This window comes from Leiobunum rupestre, chromosome 10, assembly GCF_980474605.1.
Source record: "Leiobunum rupestre chromosome 10, qqLeiRupe1.1.hap1, whole genome shotgun sequence".
Lineage (NCBI taxonomy): Eukaryota > Metazoa > Arthropoda > Arachnida > Opiliones > Sclerosomatidae > Leiobunum > Leiobunum rupestre.
The window spans coordinates 36,473,781-36,498,823 of NC_143393.1; the positions used below are offsets into that span (position 1 = coordinate 36,473,781).

Here is a 25,043-nt window from a genome sequence, read left to right on the forward strand (position 1 = left end):
TTTAAATGAGAAAAACAATGCCAAAAATACGATTGTATTTTAAAATAATTTGTAATTTAGATTTCTGTATAAAACTATGATGTGTGATGCAATACATTTCAGTGACTCTACCCCTCTGTCTCTGTAACAGTTATTAACATTAGTACGCCAAAACTAATATCTTGTCCTCAGTCGCTTAAGCATACTGTGAGGTCCATGTATACGTATTGTAAAGCACTTTTAAGCGGGAATAAAAAATTACACACTCAAAATGGAACAGCGGTGTGTGGCGACAAAAGGGACATTAATGATTTTCCCTCAGACTGAATTTGTTGGACTCTTTTCTTCGTTGTAGTCAGACATTTAGACGCTTCAAACAGATGCCGCTAAATCGTATTATTCCATTACAAAATACTAGGCGCGTACTTAAAAAGGGTTTTAAGTTGGCCGGGTTCTTGGGTAACGCAGGGTTTCTAAAAGACAAAATAATTGCCAGTCCAAGAACAGATCGAAGCCACTGACTTTTCCGTATACATGGACCTCACAGTATGCTTAAGCGACTGAGGACAAGATATTAGTTTTGGCGTACTAATGTTAATAACTGATACAGGGACAGAGTGGTACATTCACTGAAATGTGTTGCATCACACATCATCATTTTATACAGAAATCTAAATTACCAATTATTTTAAAATACAATCGTATTTTAGGCATTGTTTTTCTTATTTAAAATAGTATCATTAGTTTTCTAGAGGTAAAACTATTAAAATAATTAAAATTTTGGAAGAAATTTAATAATTTAAAAGTGCTATGAGTATTTAAGGGGGTTTGGGCATTTATAACGTAATTTATGGGTGGCTGTTACTCTTCGTTATATAATTTGCTCAATGCAGTTTTGCATTTTTAGCATTAAAATCGTTGGCAGACGTAATTTAATTTATAATCGCCATCTATGTGTCACTATTATTACTAAAACTATATATAAATATATTTTTTTGACTATGAATGTTAAAACTTTGAGCCATGGTTAATAGGCGAAACTATAAAGTAAATTTCGTCTTAACCAACTTGCTAAAATGGGAAAACAAAATAACGTGACTGCCATATCACAGCCAACTTCGATTTGGTAACTGGTGTTCATAGTTGGCCATACGACGGTAAAGAAAGATACTGCAGACCATTGAGTTGGGAATATTAATCTAGAGGTCCAATCAAATCTGCTCCCCGCGAAACAAGTTTTTGAAAATTACGAATGTGTCGTCTCCTCTAAAATGACGAGAAAACGTTATCATATGACCCGTGGCGCCATCCATTATTTTTGAAAGAAAAATATTTTTTTCCGGAAAACGCGTCTTATTTGAACGAACCATTGAGAGATAGACGGCGCCACGGGTAGAATGATAAAGTTTTCTCGTCATTTGGGAGCAAACGGCAGTATTCTTATTTTAAAAAAATTGTTTCGCGAAATACTGAAATCCGACGTTTTGATTGGACCTCTAGATTAATATTCCCAACTCAATGCTGCAGACAGCTAATTAACTTACACTTTTTTATTATAAAATGTTCTAAACAATTATAATAATTAGGTAATTTAGATAATCGATCAAAATTAAAACCGCTATTAGCAAAATAAAATAAATAATAGTTCGTAATTCTTCTCCACAAAGTCATGTGACTACCATCTCTTCAGCCCCCCTGGACTTTATAGTTTCGCCTATTATTAATTATTATTATTTAAAAAAAAAGCTGCTACCAAGATTATATTTATTTATATCTATGGAGAATGTCTATGTCGAGACGGTTTTTAGCCTTTCTCTCAATCCACCCGTTGGTCCCCCCAGTACGCTCCTACGCTTAAAATAAAACGAATAGTCCCGGTATTTCATTGGCTGCATAAAATTAACGTCACCTAACGCGATGGTAATCAAACGCGCGAGACGGGGGAAAGGCTTTCAACGTGCCCGGCGATTGTCGCAACATAATCATTCTTCCTAAATATAAATAAATACATTCTTGCTGCTACGTCATGGCTTTAAAAATAAAAGTTTTTTTAAAGCCATGAAGTATAGAAGCTTTTTTTTTAAATAATAATAATTCATATTTTTTTGAATATTCTAAAAATACATTATATTAAAACCTATAATATTAATATAATAAACATTGTTATTATTATTAAATTTAATCATGCCACACTAATACGAGTGGCTTATCACTATCCGTAATCGGTGTACAAGCCGGTAACTTTGACTGTCCTAAAGTGATTACAGATTTAGAACAACCAAAAGCTATACTTGCTGTAATCGGTGTACAGAATTTGAGGAAGTGGTTAGCCACTCGCACTAATATTTTATATTTAAAAAAATATAAAACACGTGATCTTTAAATGAAAAACTAAAACTGTAAAACCAAATACGTATAATTATTTGATATTCGAAATATTATTTGATATTCGAAATATTATTTGATATTCGAAATATTATTTGATATTCGAAATATTATTTGATATTCGAAATATTATTTGATATTCGAAATATTATTTGATATTCGAAATATTATTTGATATTCGAAATATTATTTGATATTCGAAATATTATTTGATATTCGAAATATTATTTGATACTCGAAATATTATTTGATACTCGAAATATTATTTGATATTCGAAATATTATTTGATATTCGAAATATTATTTGATATTCGAAATATTATTTGATATCCAAAATATTATTTAATATCCGAAATATTATTTGATATCCGAAATATTATTTGATATCCGAAATATTATTTGATATCCGAAATATTATTTGATATCCGAAATATTATTTGATATCCGAAATATTATTTGATATCCGAAATATTATTTGATATCCGAAATATTATTTGATATCCGAAATATTATTTGATATCCGAAATATTATTTGATATCCGAAATATTACTTGATATCCGAAATATTACTTGATATCCGAAATATTATTTGATATCCGAAATATTATTTGATATCCGAAATATTATTTGATATTTGAAATATTATTTGATATTCGATCAGTTAACTGACACGGTTTTTCCTATCAAAATATTTGACCAAACTATTCAACGTTTAGAATATTTGATTTGGTGATTATTTCATAATTTTTTAGAAAGAAATTTTTAGCTAATTGACGGAGTAGGGTAAATCTGTCGTGGACTTGAAACCTTCTTTTGTTGACTTGAACCGTTCACTTTTTTATCCCACTTGTAAGTTTTTATCTTGTTAACGAAGAAAAAATAGGTATAAAAAAAGCACCTTAATTATGCAAAAGAGCTAATGAGTCTTCATTAGGCACTTAATAGAAAAGACAAAACGAAAAAACGGTTGATTTTTTTTAATACAATTTTACCGAACTATTGTCGTACGCCTAATTGAATTCACACAACGATGGTGTTTTTGTCCCGTAATTTGAAATCGATAAAACCCGGTAGATTAGTCCAGAATATGTTACAAAAATGCAGTCAGAAATTTCATTTATTAAAAGCAATTTTTTTAAATGTTATTTCGCTTTCATGTACTCCAAGTCAACAATTACAAATTATTTAAATTTTAATTTAATTTTAATTGTTTTATTTTTCAGTCGTAATTAGAAACCCAGTGAATGTCACCATTTAAGCCATTTTTAGATCAGTTTCCTGACGTTTGGTTAAATAGTAACCCGGCCACTGGAATTAATGGCTTTAAAAGTCGCTAGATGACTTTGGCCTGAGGTGGTCCCTTGGGTATTAGCCTAGCTGATTATTATTATTATTATTAGTTAATTTTTGGAGAAAAAACTACAATATGTATTATCGAATTTGTTAAGAACAATTTTTTATTAATCCTCTAGTGATGGATTTAAAAAACCTTAAGGGGAACGGCCAAGCTTTTCCAAATATGGCCTTATTTCCGTATCAAAAGATTAACAAGACGTTCAATATACTAACACGTACCTTTTTTTGTCTTGAAAAAATAGCTTTTGACCCAAAAAGTTTTAACGAAAAATAACACCAGGTGTTTGGGTTTGAGTTTTCGCCGCCATCTTAGGGGCTGGCGCTAGCGCCCCTAACCCCGTATGAGCGATTTGCGAACTAACTTTTAAAATCGCGCAATTTAGGCTTATAGGTCTCGTATAACTGGAACGCGCCGCACGTGCGAAACAAATTTTTCGTGTCTTGAGCAGCGCGCGCTTTTACGTTGTTTTTCTGTCTCACCGACTTCTCACCAGTTGTCGCGGCGGACGCGCGCTTTTCGATTTCCCGAAATTTCTTTATTTTATTAAAAATTAACCACTCAATATTTTTTGATGCGGTTTTCGCCATAAGTTTTAATTTTTAATGGGCTGTAGGGCTATCTAACTGGTTAAAGCTTGACCGTTCCCCTTTAAACTTGACGAACCAACTCAAAACCAGACTTTTAACAATTTGTAAATCTATTTCTTATGAGAATAGCGTAAGTTGAATGAATGCTGTTGTTTCGATTTGGTTAAATAGGTAATCGTTTACCTATTTAATACAGCGCTGTGCCGAGGAAGTCCTTACCCCATCTGGTGGTGGAAAAGGTTACTAAACATTCACAGGCACCCCCCCCCCTTAATGAGTGACATCGTTACCTTTAAAGTTTAAACAGGTGGCCGGGTTACAATGCGTAGGAGAGTGGTGGCAAGCTTTTCATGACACGCGAGCCAACAGCTCACTACACTTACTATTACCGTTAGTAGATCCTCAATTGTCGTGTCTGGGAAATATATTTTAAGGCAATTGTCTGACAGATGGCGTTACTTTCTAGCTAGTTTCGATGCAGTGTTGGTGGAAACATACACCGGAGATATTTACTTATTAATAATATTTTTAATCTGCAATAACTTTATTTATGTTTCCAGCGAGTAAGATCAGCTGCATAAGGAGATAGACACTTTTTTAGTAAGATAAATATTATATACATCTGGTAATAATAATAATTATATTTATCTCGGATAATATTCAGGCACCACTATAGGCCTAAATCATCAGAGAATGGAGCCCTACGCGATGGAGACAACTAAGGTAAAATAACAATGTAGTAGTCTCCCCCGCGTAGAGATGGCGCTGAGGGCGTTTGAATCCCTATCTTGGTATATCGTAATTGTTAGGCCGCAGTGAGAACTCGCGCAAATGAATAAATATATCCGTATATAAAAGACAATAGGGGGACGCGAAAGGTTGAGTGGAGCGCGGCGCCATCTCGTGTCGTGTATCAGCCTAAGTTGTTTATCGCGACTTTATTGGCTTCTCGAAAAAGCTGCTAAGAAAACACGGCCCGACAAGAGAGCGACCGAAATCAGATTATCTCGTAAAACAAAACCACGCGGCCCTGCACCCAGAGGGCGTCGCTGTCGACGACGCAAAAAGCCGCTAAAAACAAAAGTTACCTCTCCAGGGACTCGGTTTTTTTTTCTCCGCTACTTTATTAAAGTCGCGCCAAAGCGGAGGAATACACTAAACATTTGGTAATTGAAAAAAAGGTAGTCCTATACTTTAATCACACTGAAGAAAGCTTTATACAGAATTTGTGGATGTAAACAGTTTGCATCGTCACCAAACTCTCGTCAAAGTAATACCATTATGGAAATGTAATACCAAAAGTAAATATGATATTTATTTCACGAGAGAAGTATCCAGATAGGAAATAAAAGTAAAACGTGTTTCTCAGCGAGTTCGAAAGCGCGCGACAAAACCTCTGATTATTATTAGACAGGTTAATTTACTTCTCGAAAACGTGAGGACTAACTTGTAGGGATGTAGAGGTAGTTTTATGGTGTATGACCTAAAAGTTCCCCCATTCACGTTTTTGAAGGCTAGCTTAAAGCAACTGTCGGCTCCACGTGAAGTAACTCTTTTTTCAACAGATGTCGCAAGCGTCCAAATCAAAACAAGATGCTTAAGCTACATTTTGACCCAAAATTCGGGACATAAAATTACCCTTCGCGTTGAATTTCACAATTACTTAAATTATAGTAATTTTTAACACTAAGTATAGTATAAATAGTTTAATTATAATACTCTATAATGGTTCTCTGACGAGGTTATTGTTTCGCCATTTTAAATTTTAGCTTCCTTGGTCATTAGATGGCACCACGCTCTCCGGTAAAGTCATTTTTTCGAAGAATCAGTTAGATACATTGCCATCTCTAATAACGAAGGCCTTATTATAATACAGGTGGCAATGATAGAGCCGACACATGCTTTAATCTGTTTATTATGAAATATCGTACTGTTCACAACAGAAGAATTCAACTATAAAATAAAACTCAAACCTACAAAGATACACGTTTCTTACAATTTGGGCGTTTGTTAAAGCTTGGTGAAAATAATAAATAAATTCTGGTAAATGTTATATAAATTCGTTTGCTGGTCACCAGTGCCGCATTTACTGAAGGTGGGGCCCTAGGCACTAAGTTGGTTAGGGCCGAATAAGTGAAAAATCCATGGTTTTCATCAGTGGTGGGGGCCCATAGGCCTGTGCATAGTAGGCCTAGTCCTTAATTCGGCACTGCTTGTCACATTGGGCTGGCTAATAGAGGTTGAGAGGTTTATTTAAGCCGTACTAGAATACACCCCTTAGAATCAGGGCGGCTCCAAATGGAGCACAACAAGTAATTAGCATGCAACGAGAAAACACTGAACAAAATATAAACTATATATATATATATATATATATATATATCTTTGACCTGCTGCAAAACCGTTCTCAACTCCCACTCGCTTCTAATAAATTTTACGATTGACGTCAACGTTACGTTAGTGACCATTCTAGAGCGATTTCCAATGAGAAACCCTATGTTTTTGGGAGCAATATTTCGTGGGCTATTTTAAGCTAAATTTTCAAATAAAGACTTAACAAGGTTTTACTTTCTTAAAGACCTAGGTTTTCTTCTGCCAGTCACCCTTTAAATTTACTTTCCTTCCAAACAAATACCCTGGTGGTGGGCCAACGTGTTCTGCTGTTAGCCTACCACCAGGGTATTTGTTTGGAAGGAAAGTAAATTCAAAGGGTGACAGGCAGAAGAAGCCCTAGGCCTTTAAGGGGAAACCCTATGAATATTTAGTAACGTTTTCTGAAACCAGATGGGGTAAGGACATCCTCAGTATTACGTAAATGAACGTTTAATTAAAAAGTCTATATAAAAACCGATTATATTAGGATCTTTAAGGATCAAACACAATAGCTAAAGTGCGACTTAAAAAAGCCATTTTAAATACTTTTTTTTAAATATTTAAATGCTTAAATTGTAAATGTGCTCTGAACAGATTTTAAATTATTACCAATTTATCAAAATTAAACAAACCTCATTCATATATCTTACACCATTTTCATTAAAAAAATTAATTTAAATTTTGGGAAAATATAGGTTTTAAGTTAGTTCGACCACAGACCACCTACCCCAAAATGGACATGTATCACTGGAAGTAATTCCATTTTGTTTAGGTCTCGAATGTGAGGCGGCTCTTTTAAGATCGCGCCATCTCTCGCCAAATAGAGACAGTTTTAAAGGTACAAAAAAAGCACGAGCCACAATAAAATAATGAATTATAAAAGCTGGCTCGCGCAGGTTGATGCGAGTCCTTCTTGGGGTGGGTGGTCTGTGGTTCGACAAGCGTAAGATTTTATATTATATTAAATCCGAGAATAAATATCATAGTTTTATCTCCAAAAACAAGAATTATTCTATCAAAATAGCAGGGGAACAGATTCTAAAATTACACAAATCTTAAGATTTGCATGGTTCCCCTTTAAATATTAAACAAAATATATTCGATACGTAGTTCTTCGCCTTAAAATCTATTAACGTCATTTTAAATAAAATCAATTTCAAATTAATAAATTCCAAATATTCTGTTTCTAAACTGTCCAAAATATGATGATTCGAATATAATAAATAATAATAATAAAATTCCATATCTCCGTTATTGAATTGAATCACGATTTTAACGACTTAAATCAAACGGTTATGATCCAATACAAAACTGATCTAACCGAATTGAAAAAAAAAGTAATAATTATATTTATTTTAATGTATCCACCAATTAGACTAGAGAATAGCCATTCATTGTTTAAAAATAAATAATTTAAATAAAATTCGATTATTATTTAAGGAAAAATAAAAAAGTGGCCACACTGCCTTGACGTCATTTTCAAAAACTCTTTTACCATACCCCGGATAAGCGAAAAATCGTCCTATACTGTTACTTTATATCTGTCTAATACTGTATTAGACAGATATAAAGTCCGCTATGAAGATAAATCTTCTACAGCCCGCCATTTTTTAGTTTTTCTAGCCAATCATAAAGGTGAATTTGAAAAAGCAGCGGGAGATTGGAAGGTTGGTGTTCCCAACTAGAGCTGTTAATTTTCCGGAAAAATGAAATGCGGAAAAATTTACGGAATATTTTCCGCAAATCGGTAAAACAAAAATTGAAATATATTTTACTTTTTAAAGGTTTTTATTCTAGACTAGTTTAGAGGTCGAAAAAACGAGGCGAAACTGCCACAAAACTTAAACTTGCGAAAAATATTAGGCTAATCATGGACAGTAAATTAAGAGGACAGGTTTTCGATACCCTTCCACAGTGCATTTTATTTCTCCCCGCGTATCAATCAGCTCGAGAGACTCCGAGGGAGTCTTGCAAGGTCGTTTGTACCACGTGATCTTAAAATTTCAAAATGGCAATCTAATGCGGTTGATATTGTTACGTAATTTTTTGCGCTTTATATTTTAGTAATTTTTAATTTGGGTTTTTTAATTCAATAAAAACTATCAACTAATATTTAGTAAATCATATTTAATCTATAAAAACGTGAAAAAATACCTTTTGGCGTAAAAATGTACTTTGTTTTTATCTTTTTTCTTTTTTCGAACAGTATCGTCCACTCTTAGCGATACTTTTTTTTTCCAATAACCTTGGCCGACTCCATTAGTGTGATTGGTTTACGGGGGCTAAAAACCAGGCTTTTTAGCGATCCTCTAAAATCTACTATCCATGGGCTAATCGTGGAATGAAAATATTTTTTCTTGTCAGCCACATCGAGACGAAAATCTGCCGCGATAAACATTCCAAGTAGAGGTATGGATTCCTCTTTCTGATAATGGAAAGTAATATCCCAATGACCACTGCTCGTTTTTCCGACACTAAAGGGAACTAACAATCCGTAGCTTTGGCTGTGGCCGCCATGTTGGGTGACGTCATGTGACGTAGAAATTATCAATTATCCGAATTGATTGTTTCGCTCAAATATTCGAAAATTTACCACTCAAATAAAGAGTGAGTTTTACACTCTTAACTGAATGTATTGACGAAAAATTTAATATAAATTTACCACTGAAATACATGTTGACTTTTACACTATTATCTGAATTGATTGGAGAAAATTTAAATGTAAATTTACCACTCAAATACAGGGTTTTTTTTTCTGTCGTTGAGAATTTGTTTGACAAAATGATTGGGTAATATATTTTTTTTTAAATAAAATAAAATGTTCGAAAAATGTATTTAATTTTAATATATCATTTATACATTGAACTCGAACGTGATGTTATAAATTTAAGAGATTTTTAAAAGGTTGATTTTAAAGTTCTGAATAAGTTAACTGTTATTTTGTTTGAGAAAACATAAATATTTTCAACCGAATCAAAATCAGATTAACTGATTTTTATTTAACCATTCTATATCAAAATTTACAATTTTTTTTAATTCATTCATATAATTCTTTTTATAAAGTCTTTTTAGCCTAAAATGTAATAACCTTTCTTCAAATGTTTTTATTATTTATTTATACAATATTATTATATAATAATAGTAGTATATTATTATATAATAATAGTAGTATATTATTATATAATAATAGTAGTATATTATTATATAATAATAGTAGTATATTATTATATAATAATAGTATTATATTATTATATAATAATAGTATTATATTATTATATAATAATAGTAATATATTATTATATAATAATAGTAATATATTATTATATAATAATAGTAGTATATTATTATATAATAATAGTATTATATTATTTAAAAACCATAACATTTAAATATTTGATTTTTAACTAAAAAGTATATCAGTTAATATATTCGTATAAGGCTAAAAGATTTTAAATAAAAGTTGTCGTAGTTTAAACGTTAGCCTAAAAGACCCATAATAAGGGCATTTAAATCAATAAAATAAATAAGGAAATTAAATTAAGAAAATTGTGCGGGAGACGTGGGCGAGAGGGGGGAAGTAAACGGATACAACGACTCACCGACTTCTTGTCCTTCCGGTAAATATCTTCGACGACAACGGCGGCCTTCCCGGCAGTGGCTGCGGCGACTGCGGAGGAGCCCCGAGAACTGGCGTGATGGAAAGCCGAACCCGAACAGTCGGCGCTGTTGGCGCGGCTGAACTTGGCTCTCGGCGGAGCGAGGCTTTCCTTGGCTGCGGACACAAACGGGGAAACAAAGATTAGCTAAGGCCCAAACATTTTAAATTAAAGCCAAAAGGGAGGAATGTCGTGGAGATGCGGTGCTCAACATTGTCGTAGCAGACGATTTTCCGGGAAGCAGACGACGCCGCGACCGGGAGGAGGTGCTTTTTTCCCGAGGAAGAGGCTCTCTGTCGCCACCAGGGGGAGGCGGCTTGGGCGGTTGAACGGGAGTTCGGCGAAGATTTTGTCGATTTTTGGATCTTCGTTTTGCGCTTACGGACGCGGGTTTTTGGGGGAAATGAGTGGTACATTTTGGTCGAAGCTATTAATTTTCCCTTAAAAGATCTGAGCTCGGCGATATTTTTAAGGACTACGCACTCTTTTTCGAAATAGTTTTTAAAGAGGAATTTTTATCGTGGAAATATATTGGATTTTCGACTGTAATTTAACAAAAGTAATGATTTTTTTTAACGGTAAAAAAATGTTTATAATATTTTGTAATATATCTAAACGAATATTTATAATTATCAGTATAAATAAATTCATTCTAGATATTTAATAGTTATTTTTATTTATAAAAACGTATCTTCTATTTTTAATAATTTGTTATTAAAAATTGAGGAAATTTCAATAGGAAGTACCGAGCAGTTTCAACTAATTCAATGGGCCAAGCTTAGTGGTGGAATTTCTGTGAACTGTTATTCCCCTTCCACTCTTCTTTACCATTTTCCTTTTAACAAAATCGGAGATAAAACCTGGTTGTACGTAATTTAATTTTAATATCTAGAATTAATTTCCCTAAGACCTTTCGTACGCGAGTGAAAAACCTGACGAATCTATTACGAGGCGAATGAACAGAATTGATCTTAAAATATGCAACGCGTTCAGTTTATTTATTCAACAAACTAGGAAAAATAATAACATCGTAAAAAAAAAAGAAATAGATAATCGACTGCAGCGCCGCCACTCGACTATCGAAGACGAAAAAATAGAATAAAAATAGGCACTCGAACATTTTTCAAGGTTAAACCTGCTTTGGAAAGAGCCGCTATTTCCAGGTTTTGCAGGCCGTACAATTTATGGGCTAGCTTTTTCGGAAGGAAATGACGTTCGGAGGAGAACCGGCGGGTGGTGCCCTCTTTGAGTAGCCCTCGGAAACAGGGCGACACCGCTGGGCGGAATAAACTGGTTGGAGGGAAGAGGTTGAAGGATCAAAGTGGGATGGAGAAAAGATATTTGGGATGGGAAGAGCGGGATGAAGGGGGAGCAGAAAATGGCGCGCCAGGGGGGGGGGCGAGAGGTTTACCAGGATTCCACCGGAGCGGGGCGTGACCCCAAGGCCTTCAGGGAAGACCCTGAGAAAGTGTAGATTTTTGTCATTTTTGCTTCAGGGCTACGGAAGTTCTGGTTGTCATACAATTATTTTGCTTAATAAAATTGAAAACTAAATTACTTTTTCTCGTTTCGGGTAGAGAGCACATTTTAAAGGGAACACTTGAGTTATTTTTTAAATTACTTTTTACTCTTTACAGCTCTTTGTGAATTGAAGTTAATTAATTAATTTATTTATTTATTTATTTATTTATTTATTTATATGGCGGTGGAGATATAAATTAGTTAAAAGTCGATGCTTTCGAAGGGTAGAATTTGCTTTTACTCCATCCAGTGGAATAAATCATTGCTAGCATCATAATTTTATAGTATTGTTCCATAAGTTTGTCTCATTGGGGAATATTTTACTGAGAGCTAGTAACGGAGTGACGTCATCACCAGAAGAAAATCTCCCCCTAGCGAGGTACTGTCAAAGGCTACGTGTGACGCGTTAACAAGAGGACGCAAAACTGTGACGAAGCCCGTAATGCAGTCTGTCTCGCGAATAGCTCTCAGTAAAACTTTTGCGTGTGAAGAATAGGATGTGTCACACTTATGTAACAATGTTATACACTTATGCTAGCATTCATAGGGTAATATTGCTTCACCAACACTTAATTTTCCCGCCAATAGCGGAGCTTTAATATACTGTTTTTGCGGATTTTAACCATCGCGGTAAATATTTGAGACTGTGGTCCAATAGATTGATTTCGAAAGATTGTAGATGAAAACACTCACTTTCCCTACGTCTAAACGTCGTCTGTTAATTTATTTGATTGATTTTCTGATTCAGAAAGGGTAAATATTAGGAGTGTGCGAGTTCTGTTTTTCAGGTTTCGAGTCGAGTCCCGAGTCTTGGAAAATTGGACTTGCGAGTATTCCTACTATCCCTAAGAATAAATAAATCCTTTTCCCTAAGAATAAATAAATCCTTTTCCCTAAGAATAAATAAATCATTTTCCCTAAGAATAAATAAATCCTTTTCCCTAAGAATAAATAAATCCTTTTCCCTAAGAATAAATAAATCCTTTTCCCTAAGAATAAATAAAACATTTTCCCTAAGAATAAATAAATCCTTTTCCCTAAGAATAAATAAATCCTTTTCCCTAAGAATAAATAAATCCTTTTCCCTAAGAATAAATAAATCCCTTTCCCTAAGAATAAATAAATCCTTTTCACTAAGAATAAATAAATCCTTTTCACTAAGAATAAATAAATCCTTTTCACTAAGAATAAATAAATCCTTTTCCCTAAGAATAAATAAATCCTTTTCCCTAAGAATAAATAAATCCTTTTCCCTAAGAATGAATAAATCATTTTCCCTAAGAATAAATAAATCATTTTCCCTGATAATAAATAAATCCTTTCTTGGTATAAATAAATCGATTCTTGATATAATGAATCGATTATCGATATAATTAATCGATTCTCGACACATGTAATAAATCAATTCTCAATATAATAAATTGATTCTCGATATAATGATTCGATTCAAGATAAAATGAACCGATTCTCGATATAATGAATTGATTCAAGATAAAATGAATCAATTCTCGATATAATTAATCGATTCTTGATATAATAAATCGATTCTTGATATTATAAATCGAGTCTTGGTATAAATAAATCGATTCTTGGTATAAATAAATCGATTCTTGGTATAAATAAATCGATTCTTGGTATAAATAAATCGATTCTTGATATAAATAAATCGATTCTTGGTATAAATAAATCGATTGTTGATATAATAAATCAGTTCTTGATATGAATCGATTCTCCATATATCGAATCGATTCTCAATATATCAAGTCAATTCTCCATATAATGAATCGATTCTCCATATATCGAATCGATTCTCAATATATCAAGTCAATTCTCCATATAATGAATCGATTCTCCATATATCGAATCGATTCTCAATATATAAAGTCGATTCTCCATATAATGAAACGATTCTCGATACATCAAGTCAATTATTGATATATTGAATCGATTATCGATATAATTATTCGATTATCGATATAATTATTCGATTATCGATATAATTATTCGATTATCGATATAATTATTCGATTATCGATATAATTATTCGATTATCGATATAATTATTCGATTATCGATATAATTATTCAATTATCGATATAATTATTCGATTATCGATATAATTATTCGATTATCGATATAATTATTCGATTATCGATATAATTATTCGATTATCGATATAATTATTCGATTATCGATATAATTATTCGATTATCGATATAATTATTCGATTATCGATATAATTATTCAATTATCGATATAATTATTCAATTATTGATATAATTATTCAATTATCGATATAATTATTCGATTATCGATATAATTATTCGATTATCGATATAATAAATTCATTCTCGATATAATAAATCGATTATCGATATAATAAATCGATTCTTGGTATAATAATACTGATTGAAAGCTGGAACAAAATTATCCTATACATGGAAAACTATCTATTCGCCAATGGGAAATTTCACACTTTTAATTATTTAAACTAAAAATCCTGCAAAACGTATAGATTGAGTTCTTTAAAGCAAGTATCGGCTCTATCATTGCCACCCGTATTATGATAAGGCCCTTGTTATTAGAAATGGCAATGTATCTATCTAATTCTTCGAAAAAATTACTTTTCTGGAGAGCGTGGTGCCATCTATTAATGGCCAAGGAAGCTAAAATTCAAAATGGCGAAACAATAACGTCGTCAGAGAACCATTGTAGAGTATTATAATTAGATAGCTTATACTCTACTTAGTGGAATTTAACCTAAATTATATATCCCATGTAAAATATATTGCTTAAAATTACTGTAATTTAGGTGATTATGAAATTTACAAACGAGCCAATCAACGCGAAGGGTCAAAATGTAGCTTATGCATCCAGTTTAGATTTGGACGCTAGCGACATCTGCTTCGCGTAGAGCCGACACTTGCTTTACTAATATTTTAAGTACGAAACGAGGTGAAAGTTTTAACTGATCATCAGAAAAATTGTTCTAGATTGTCACGTTCGACGACGAAGCTCCCGCAAGAGACTGCGGAAGCCTAGACGTTCATAACGGCGGCTGCTTAACCTCATTATTGTCCGCAGTTGGAACGCAGATAACTTCGGGATTAAAGAGGCGAATACAGGCGTCGCTAGTGTCAACGAAACCCAAAGCGCGTAACAAGGGAAAGCGCTTTCATTGAAAATGCAAAAGTGCCCTTCTTAACCTTTTCTAGCGCGTTTCCTTTGTGGGAATTATTTTTTTAATCCTTTTCAAAAGGATAAATTTTCTTTTCAAAGGTGGCTTTCTGGACAAGTGGAGAAGTGGTTTTAGGGGGCCCACTAATCTCTTTCATATTGGAAACATAGTTTCAGTCAGTTCCAAGTAAATACCCTCAGTTTATTTTTATACGGACTGCTCAAGGATATAAACCCAACCTTGGACATCATAAAGGGACACCTACCGCGGCTCTACCGGAGCAGCCTTGATTTATAACCACTCCGACCGCAATTACCGAAAGACGAAAGAACATTTTCCGTAATCCGCCCAGCGAGATTATAGACATAGAACGTTGAAAATGTGGCGCCATCTGCGGTAATATTTTTAATCTAAAAAGGGGGAACTAGCGGACGACTTTTAGATTTTCAAATTTTAGCTGTTGCGGATACAGAAATATTTATTTATTGAAATACTTCGCAATGATATTGCTGGCTAAAAACAGACCCGAAAAAGGTTTCAAGAATAGCCTTTTAAATTTCCGTAGAGCCACGTAGCGGCCAACGCGAGAAGCTGATAATCTGCGGGATTTTCGTCCGCTAAGATGGCGCTTCATTATGAATGAAGGATTTATCTAACTCAATCCAATCATAAGGATAGGCAAGTCTACATATAAAATCGGCAGACTGCAATTTCCAACGGCGACGCTAGCGCCATATTTCAAATAAATTCAAAACTCAGTTATGGCGTCGAAGATTCGCCATGGACCAAAAATCCTGATTTTTTGACACGGTAGGCGTGGCCTAAATCGTAAGGCTTACTGAGGTACACCAGCCGCTTTAAAACGCCTCAAGAATTCTGTTCTAGTATAAATACGAGAGGTTTAGTCAGGGCTTAGGCGACATTAGGTTAGGCTTAGTTCATTTATTTTTTTAAGTTTAGAAATAAAATGGATTCTAGTGAATTTGATTAAAAAACCTCAGCCACAATGGTAATTATCATTACTTAAACTTTTAAAGGCTCAATTTCAAAAATAAAAGATCTAAAACTTACTAAGCCTAATCATTTAACCGACAACAACGGCGTGATTTTTAGTCCGTGGATTCCCGATCCAGCTTTGAAAATATTATTTTCACTAGATAAATTTCTTAAATAATATAAAATTACAAATCAACGCATCTATAAACTTAATAATGTACAGTAAAATAATTAAAATGTGGTAAAGTCTTAAGATACTCAAAATAAAATGTCCTATAATTTGTAGTACTGGCGTTCGATCCTAGGTGGCGTTAGCGTTGCACCCGAAAATTGAATTCTGGAGATTTGTATCCGTTTGACTGGACCAGGGCTGTGTTTTAGATGTATCGTTTATCCATAATAACAGAAATGTATAACTCCCCTCGCCCTCGGGGAAGTACGAAAACTTAGTCAAACCGAGTCAAACCCACACAGTTCCGCCATAAAAGTATTTAACAAAGAGATAATTTATAATCAAGAATATAAATATTTATAGCTAATAAAAAATTTCATTCTTGTTATAATTATATTTCTGTACAATATAGTATGTTTCAAGGTTTAAATTTTCAGTTTTCTCTAATTGTAGTTTATCGTTAATTAATAAAAATCGAACCTACGTTTTTCTGTTAAACAAAAGCTTAACACATCTACATTACGCAACGGAAGATGTCGCCACTGCGCCGAAAGAAAGGCATCGTTTTATCAACGACTAAATTTTAAAGCAAGAGTCGGCTCTATCATTGCCACCTCTATTATGATATGGCATGTAAATATATTTATCTGATTTTACGAAAAAATGACGTTACTGGAGAGCGTGGTGCCATCTATTAAAGGCCAAGGAAGCTAAAATTCAAAACAGCGAAATAATAACGTCGTCAGAGAACCATTGCTGTATAACTTATAATCTACTTACAAGTTAGTGGACTTTAATCTAAATTATATATCCCATTTTAAATATATTGTTAAAATTACTATAATTTAAGTTATTTGAAAATTTTTCAAACGAGCCAATCAACGCGAAGATTACTTTTATGTCCCAAATTTTGGGTCAAAATGTAGCTTTACCATCTTGTTTTGATTTGGACGCTAGTGACATCTGTTGAAAAAAGAGCTACTTCACGTGGAGTCGACACTTAATTGCTTTAAGTTGCTAATCCTATCTCCAGAGCACTTATTCGATAGATTATGTCGAATCTCTGTTATTCGCATTTTTTACATACTTCTCGTTGAAATGTTCTTTTTTTTAGGACTTATGATGCTATACACACCAACTTCTATCGAATTTTGTTTTTCTGCCCTCACCCCCCCCCCCTCTTTTACAATAACTACGTGGTCTGTGCACAGACCACCTACTCCAAGGGGGACATGAATCGGTCGTAGTAATTACAATTTTTTTATGTAGAAGCTCGCTCACGCACAGTTTTTTAATTATTATTTCGTAAAATAAAGGATTTTCACACGCTATTTTCTGTTTGCATCACATTTGAGACACCTTTTCTAGAGGTTGATGCAAGTCCTTCTTGGAGTAGGTGGTCTGTGCTCTGTGTAATCTGCAAAGGCTAATTCAAACGGTGTTGAAGCACTCAAACCCGTTGAAATTTCACCGAAAATAACGCGTCAACTAAGCCCATTCAAATTCCCCTAATCTGTTTAAAACGCTTGACTTGATTTCTAAAAAAACGCGTCAGGCGAAAACATTTCATCTTTCAAAAATGTCCCAATCTTTCAAGAAAATCACCGGGAAAAAATGCCGTAAACATTTTTACCACGTCGTATTCCCCGCGGATGTTTTTTAGAAACTGATTCGGCACGAAAAATACCGCAAACTTTCGAGGCCTCGCGTGACGATCCAATATTTTCAGGAAGCCCCTGGTGCCATCTAGGTCGTACCAAACAAACGAAAAAATACGTCAAAAAAAAACGACGCAAAAAAATGAAAAATCTTAAAAGTTATCTATAGAAAAAAGGAGGTAAGGGAGAAAGCTAACAAGGCGACTTTTATACTACGTGAAATATGTTTGGAGTTAGGCTTAGCAACCAGCCACTCGAAAAGGGGCGCCACAAAAAAGTTCTTCTTTCCTGTTATATTATATTTCTATATTTTTTAGTAGACCCGGGGAAAACCCAAAAGAAACCTGACATATTTTCAGAATTAAACGGATAAAGGGGAACGAAACGTTGGAGGGGGATACAGAAAGGGTGTAGATAAGAGTGTCGGTCACCCTGATCTGTCAGACGCGGTCATTGAAGAGGAAGTCGAGGGTCAAAGAACGGAAGCGCGCTACTTGGCATGGAGACGGCCGATGGATGGCGCTGCAAGCGGTGATAAATGCCTCGGGCTTCTGCCATTTTCGACGGCTTTCGCCTTTTCCTACGAAAGCGCACCCCCCGCCCCCCAACGCAGTTTCTTCCCTCCCACCTAACGACTCCCACTAAATCCATACATAATTTATGACGACAGAGGCTGATAGCCCAGTTTTGATGCCAAACAAGTTCGTCATGGGCGGGATAATGAAAATACACCTTTCAACTTTTTTTCACGATATTTTTTTGTTATTTTTATTTAAGTAATGGCCAATCATATCGAGGGGGTAATACTTTGTACAACTGATTACTGATTTTCGTAAAACAATCGGTGATTACCAATGATTGCTCATAAACTTTCCATGATTTCCAGGGATTATTTTAAGTGAAATCCCGTGATTACCTGTGATCTGTACACCTGATTACTTAAGTGACTAACCCCTCGAATAATATCGGAAACTACATTGTTAATAATAATAATAATATTATAATCAGCTAGGCTAATACCCAAGGCACCACCTTTGGCCTAAGTCATCAAGCGACTTTTAAAGCCATTAATTCCGGTGGCCGGTTACCACGCGTAGGAGGGTGGTGGCAAGCCCTTCAAGCCACGCGAGCCAACATCTCCCTACACTCCCTATTACCGTTAACCTCCACAAGTTTTTATGGAAGGGGAATCAGAAGAACTCGGGGGAAAACCCCTTAAGCCAGTGGGGAGATAACTTGCAAACTCAACGCAGAAGGAGTTGTTCCGAGTTTTCACCCAGTGCCACAAGCTGTGATCGAACCCGGCTCCTCTTGCGGCGAGGCGAAAGTGTTAACCATTTTCTTTGACTCGCAGTCTGTAAAAAAAAGATTGGGGTTTTCCCGAAACTATTGATTGCTGTGAACTAGTATAAAATCAAGGTTAGGCCTAATATATTTTCTAAGACAAAAATTATATAACACCAGTTCTCTGAACCAAAAAAAAACAAAACATGTTTATTATTTAAAATTGTATAACTAAGATTTCTTGTGATTTTACAAACCACAATCTGTGTTACATCTATAATATTTATTGAAAGTCTCAGATGGATCTGATTATGCAAAAACTACAGAAGGAGTTCATAAAAACTTGTTGAGGTTAACGGTAATAATGCAGGGGCGGATCCATAGGGGGGGGGCGATGGGGGAGATCGCCCCCCCCTTAGAATACTTGAAAAAACATAACAATTTCTGAAGTTATTGAAATATATTTATTTGGTGAAAGACAATTTATAACACAAATTTTAGTTGTAGAAAGTACTTCGTTTAAGCAAATGAAAATGAGAGCTCCGCGTTACATTTTCACGCTCCAAATAGGCTTCGAGCTTAGAAACGATAGCGCCATCTACTTTAATACCTGCAAACTAAATTTGTGAAGAAATAGCAGACGACTTTTGAATGCCCATGATCGCCCCTCCTTACTTGATGGCCTGGATCCGCTCCTGTAATAGTGGGTGTAGGGAGCTGTTGGCTCGCGTGGCATGCAGGGCTGGCCACCACCCTCCTACGCATTGTAACCCGTCCACCGGAATTAATGGCTTTAAAAGTTACTTGACGACTTAGGCCTAAGGTGGTGCCTTGGGTATTAGCCTAGCTGATTATTTATTTATAAACTACCGCATTCAAAGCTGCGAAATTTGGTCAACGGGGTCCGGATTCGAAAACTCTCCTTGTCTAAGACACTTGAGGTGCCAAACACTCAAATTTTAAATTTTTGGTTCGAAAGCACGGGGTTACTATGGATACGTCAAGTGCATAAGAATTATCGCGATAATATCATGATTCAATCAATTAAATCAATTTAAATTAAATTTTAAAAGGAGTAAAAAAATTACGAATAAGTCAACATAGCTAACCCAAAGGTAGTATAGACCCCAAACAGTGTTAGTCCAGGGTACCCCACGTTAACGGTCCACCCATGAATGCAAGTTTTCGTTCTTGCCAAACCAATTACAAATGGTTTCGCGGTTTTTGCAAGGTTTGTAAAGATGCTTTCTAAGAAGATCGTGGTTCATAAAATGAGATGACAAGATTTTTGTCAAATTAACGTACTCATTGGGCGACATTACCTCCGGCAAATAACCGTTGCAAGGACTCGAAAGCTACAACAACAGCCACCGCGATATTGATTTCATAGTTGTCCACCGAACGAAAATTGAAAAAGCGAAAAATGGAGCGTCGGAAATCGAGTCGAATAAAAAGCGAGGCAGTTACTTTATCCCAAAATGCCACCGACTAGATATGAATTTCATGGACTGGATTATTATACAATACGTAAAGCCTTCTTGGCTACTTCAAGATAGACTTTTTCCGCCACTGGGTCATATGTAGCCACATTTACATTTGGCCATATTCTAGGAGCAATTTACAATTTGCAATGACTGATCACTCGGATCAGAAAGGATAGAGAATAACTTGATAGTTCTCACCAAATAGGATTAAAAATACCGCTCGGTCACGAATTCGTTGTATTTTCTAGGTCTGTATGGTAAAAGAAAGAACTACCTTCCTTGAGGGACTAGTTAGTAGTTACCTCGCCAAAATCTCTTGTATGCGCAATCGCCACCTACGAAATGAAATATAGCTAATTTTGCTGCCAATCCCCCTCACGCTCTAGCAGTCAGCTGCTTCCCCCTTAATAAAATAAAATCAGCTCGGAATCTCATTGGCTACCTTAAAGCACGTGTCGGCTCTATCAATGTCACCTGTATCAAGGGATGGCAATATATCTATCAGATTATTCGAAAAAAATTACTTTACTGGAGAGCGTGGTTCGATTTCAGACTAATTTCCATAAAATCTTTAAGCAAGTGTCGGCTCTATCATTGCCATCTTTATTATGATAAGGCCCTTGTTATTAGAGATGGCAATGTATCTATCTGATCCTGCGAAAAAATTAGGTTACTGGAGAGCGTGGTGCCATCTATTAAAGGCCAAGGAAGCTATAATTCAAAATAGCGAAACAATAACGTCGTCAGAGAACCATTGTAGATAATTATAATTAGACAACTTATACTCTACCCTTAAAATCCTCCAGATTCCCATGTTATTTTCAATGGAAAAATCCCAAATCATGTTGTCAAAAACGTTTTCGGTTGCCATGGCAAAACGAAAGCCCGTCGCAACTTTTCCCTTGCAGGTTTTTCAAGTTACGTGGAGGTGTACACTATACCCGAGTTTGAACAAAATCGGTGATTATCACCTCGGGTCGTCTCCTTTGTAAGTAGCGCCAAAAACGAGGGGCTAACCACTCTTAGAAAGTCTGTACACCAGATTACGCTTAGATTAGCACTGCCAAAGGCAGGGACTTCGAAGATTACGCGTAATCCCATTAGTACAGTCAAAGGTACGGCTCTGTACACCGATTAGAAGGATTTAGTAATTTTGCGAAGTTTACTTACAATTATTAGTGTAATAATATATAAATGAGATGTTAATTACGATCTCTTTTAAAACCATTAATTTTAATTATGATCTAATTACTTTTATTAACAATAGTTTATTTATAATACGATCTAATAATTGTAATGATTTTTTTTACCGTAACTGGTTCGTTTTAATAATCAATTGATCATTTTAATTAATATCCAAACATTTGAAATATCAATTTATTTCTAATTTGGATTTAATCCTCTTAATTACCAACTTCCATTTAAAGTACTATTTAATCATTTTTAATAATTACCAAGTGTTCGTTTTAATAATTACCAAGTGTTCATTTGAATAATTACCAAGTGCTAATTGTCATAATTACCAATTGTTCGTTTTAATAATTACCAAGTGTTCTTTTTAGAATTACCAAGTGTTCATTTGAATAATTACCAAGTGATCATTTTAATAATTACCAAGTGCTAATTTTCATAATTACTAAGTGCTAATTTTAATAATTACCAAGTGTTTGTTTTAATAATTACCATGTGTTCGTTTTAATAATTACCATGTGTTCGTTTTAATAATTACCAAGTGCTAATTTTAATAATTACCAAGTGTTTGTTTTAATAATTACCAAGTGTTCGTTTTAATAATTACCTAGTTTTAATTTTAATAATAATTTGTTAATTTTATTATCGATCAAACCATGTTTATTATGAACTGTTTGTTCATTTAAATTATCAATTCCAACATTAAAATTATTACCACACTATGTTTCATAGTTCTTCTTTAGTTGGTAGAACGTCTTGGTTCCGTAAATGGGTCGACTCGCAGGTTCTTACTAACCCCAATACGTTCTTGCTATAGCTCAAATCTCAACTGTTCTTGGGGACGTCAGCTGGCATTGACAGTTGCGGCGAAGGGGGAGGGAGTATAAAAGGGGGGGGCGCCATTTAGAAGAAAAACGAAACGAGGACAAGACAATATGACCCCCTCCTGGAGCCATTACTTTTCGCCGGATAAGTGGAATAGAACTAGAAACGCCATCTAGGGGACAATTCCGATATCGATGGATTTTTTTTTTCTCTTTAGTACGGTCTTTTTGTTTCAATTCCCTGGTCCGGGACCGCCAAAATAAAAAGGAAATTGGCCAATGGTAAGGCAAGAAGGGGGTCACATAACCCTGTAATCTAGTCACGTGATCGAGCGCTACTAAATCTCGCAGACCGAATTTGAAAGCATCCACTTTTACGAGTTTTATCAGAAATATTTTTTAATAAGATTGAATATATTGAAAGTATGCTTCTGTCAAATTTAAATTAGGTATCATATTAGATCTAAAATATGGTAAGTCAAAATGTTTGATTTTGGGAAAATATAATTTTAATTCGTGGGTGGGAAAAATCTAAAGCGTTCAAAATAGTTTCCATATTTTGAAATTTAACAAATGCATGCGATCTTAAAATTTCCGTGAAAAATATATGATAATTCTAAGTTACAATGTTTTGCTTTTGGTGTGTACATTTTAAATTTGACCGTATAAAATTAATAAATGGCCCAAAACATCTCTTCAGAAAATATAAGTATAATAATATGTGAAAAATGTATTTCGTTTTAACATATGCTTAGGCCCGGACTGGCCCGGGAGGCTAACTGGCGATCGGGGCCAACTCAAATTGGGGGCAAAGACGAAAAATTTGGCATGAACGGGAAATGGGACCAACACGATTGGATAGCCGGTGGGGCCAACTACTAGCCACCGGGCCTGCTTATGCGCCAAACATTACACAATTTGGAACTGGTTTTACCGTAAGCCTATCATAAGCTCCCCCTAAGTAAAGAGTGTTAGGCATTATAAACCGGCACCTCCTAGTGACTACGTCCACAACTACGCATTTATGAAAAGTATGCATTATGAATGCGCACAAGTCGTGCACGAACGTTTTTAAAATTAGAGCAACTCGGGAGAAATCTCCGCCGCCAGCAGGAATCCATACCTCTACTTGGAATGCTTATCGCGGCAGAATTTCGTCTCGATGTGGCTGACGGTTTTTTTGACGTCACTATGATAACTTAACAAACAATAACGTGAGAGGGGATCACGCGCAGAGGGGTTTTTATCTCTCGTAGGCGGGGCCAAAGCCGTCAGAGAGATCTTACCATACGCGATACGCTAGGATAAGCATTCCAAGTAGAGGTATGGATTCTTGTCAGAAATAAATAATATCTTTATCAGAAAGATGTATCCAATTTTCCTATGCTGTTAACGTTATTTGTTTGGAATAGAGTTGTAAGTCGGAAAAATTTCCGTGGAAAATGACCAAGTAAAGGTTTGGATTCCTGACAAGGTTTATTCAAAATATTTTCTCTTTCAACGTTAAAATTAACAAAAGTTATCTTGGCAAAATAATTCATCAGAATGAATAATTGCTATTAGAAATAAAAGTATTTTTTCTCTAAATTTGATATTTAGACCCGTTCTGTGTGGAATTTATCAGCCCGAGCGTGGCTATTATACCAAATAGGAGAATATTTTAAATGTAAAAGATGGTACTAACTATGCTAATCCTTTACTTAGGGGGATATTATAATAGGCTTATGGTCTTACGTTTAATTTTTAAAACTATTCCCACGACTGAAGAAAAATGAATTCGAAAATCCTTTTCCAAGAAAAAAATGAAAGGTTTCAAGTTAACAATGACATTGCGTTTTTTCGGATATTCAGTCTAATCGATTATCGAGTGGAAAATTAAAATCATCTTCGATGTATAAAGCTTAGAATGTACTCGTGTTAGCGAAGAATATATGATATGTATAACACCCGTTTTATTGAGAGTGATAATTGTTATAATTGGAAGGGTTTTGAATGCCGAAAGATCCACACAATAATAGCGAGAGAAAGAAAAAGTACGGTCACACGTTGTTGCAAATTTTAAGAACTAAAAACTATTTTTATTATCACTAGATGACGCCACCCTACGAGGACGGCGGGCAGCATCATACGCTGGGCATTAAACCAACCAAATACAAAAGAAACGCGGGAATAACTCGTAAACTATAAAGGTAGAAATGTCAATTATACAACAAATTAATACTTTTAATCAGTCATCTTCAACACTCTCCCTTGTTCCCGTGTTTGGGCGGTTTCTCAGATTACTCACTGAGTCCCATCGCTTTGTTGCAGTAATCCAATTTGGCTCGCTCAACTGGCTTCGTTAGCGAATCTGCTACCATTTTGTCTGTTCCGATCCAGATGACTTTCACAAGTTTCC

General features: G+C 34.7%; 1 protein-coding gene across 1 annotated transcript in view; it reads right to left on the reverse strand.

Moving 5' to 3' along the window:
• Positions 1–25,043, reverse strand: part of LOC149925546 (pleckstrin homology domain-containing family G member 5-like) — a 147,909-nt gene that overhangs the window by 15,409 nt on the left and 107,457 nt on the right. Inside the window, exon 6 of the mRNA XM_090161773.1 lies at positions 10,281–10,453. Within this exon, the coding sequence (XP_090017899.1) occupies positions 10,281–10,453 (173 nt within the window). The remainder of the gene's footprint in view (positions 1–10,280; positions 10,454–25,043) is intronic.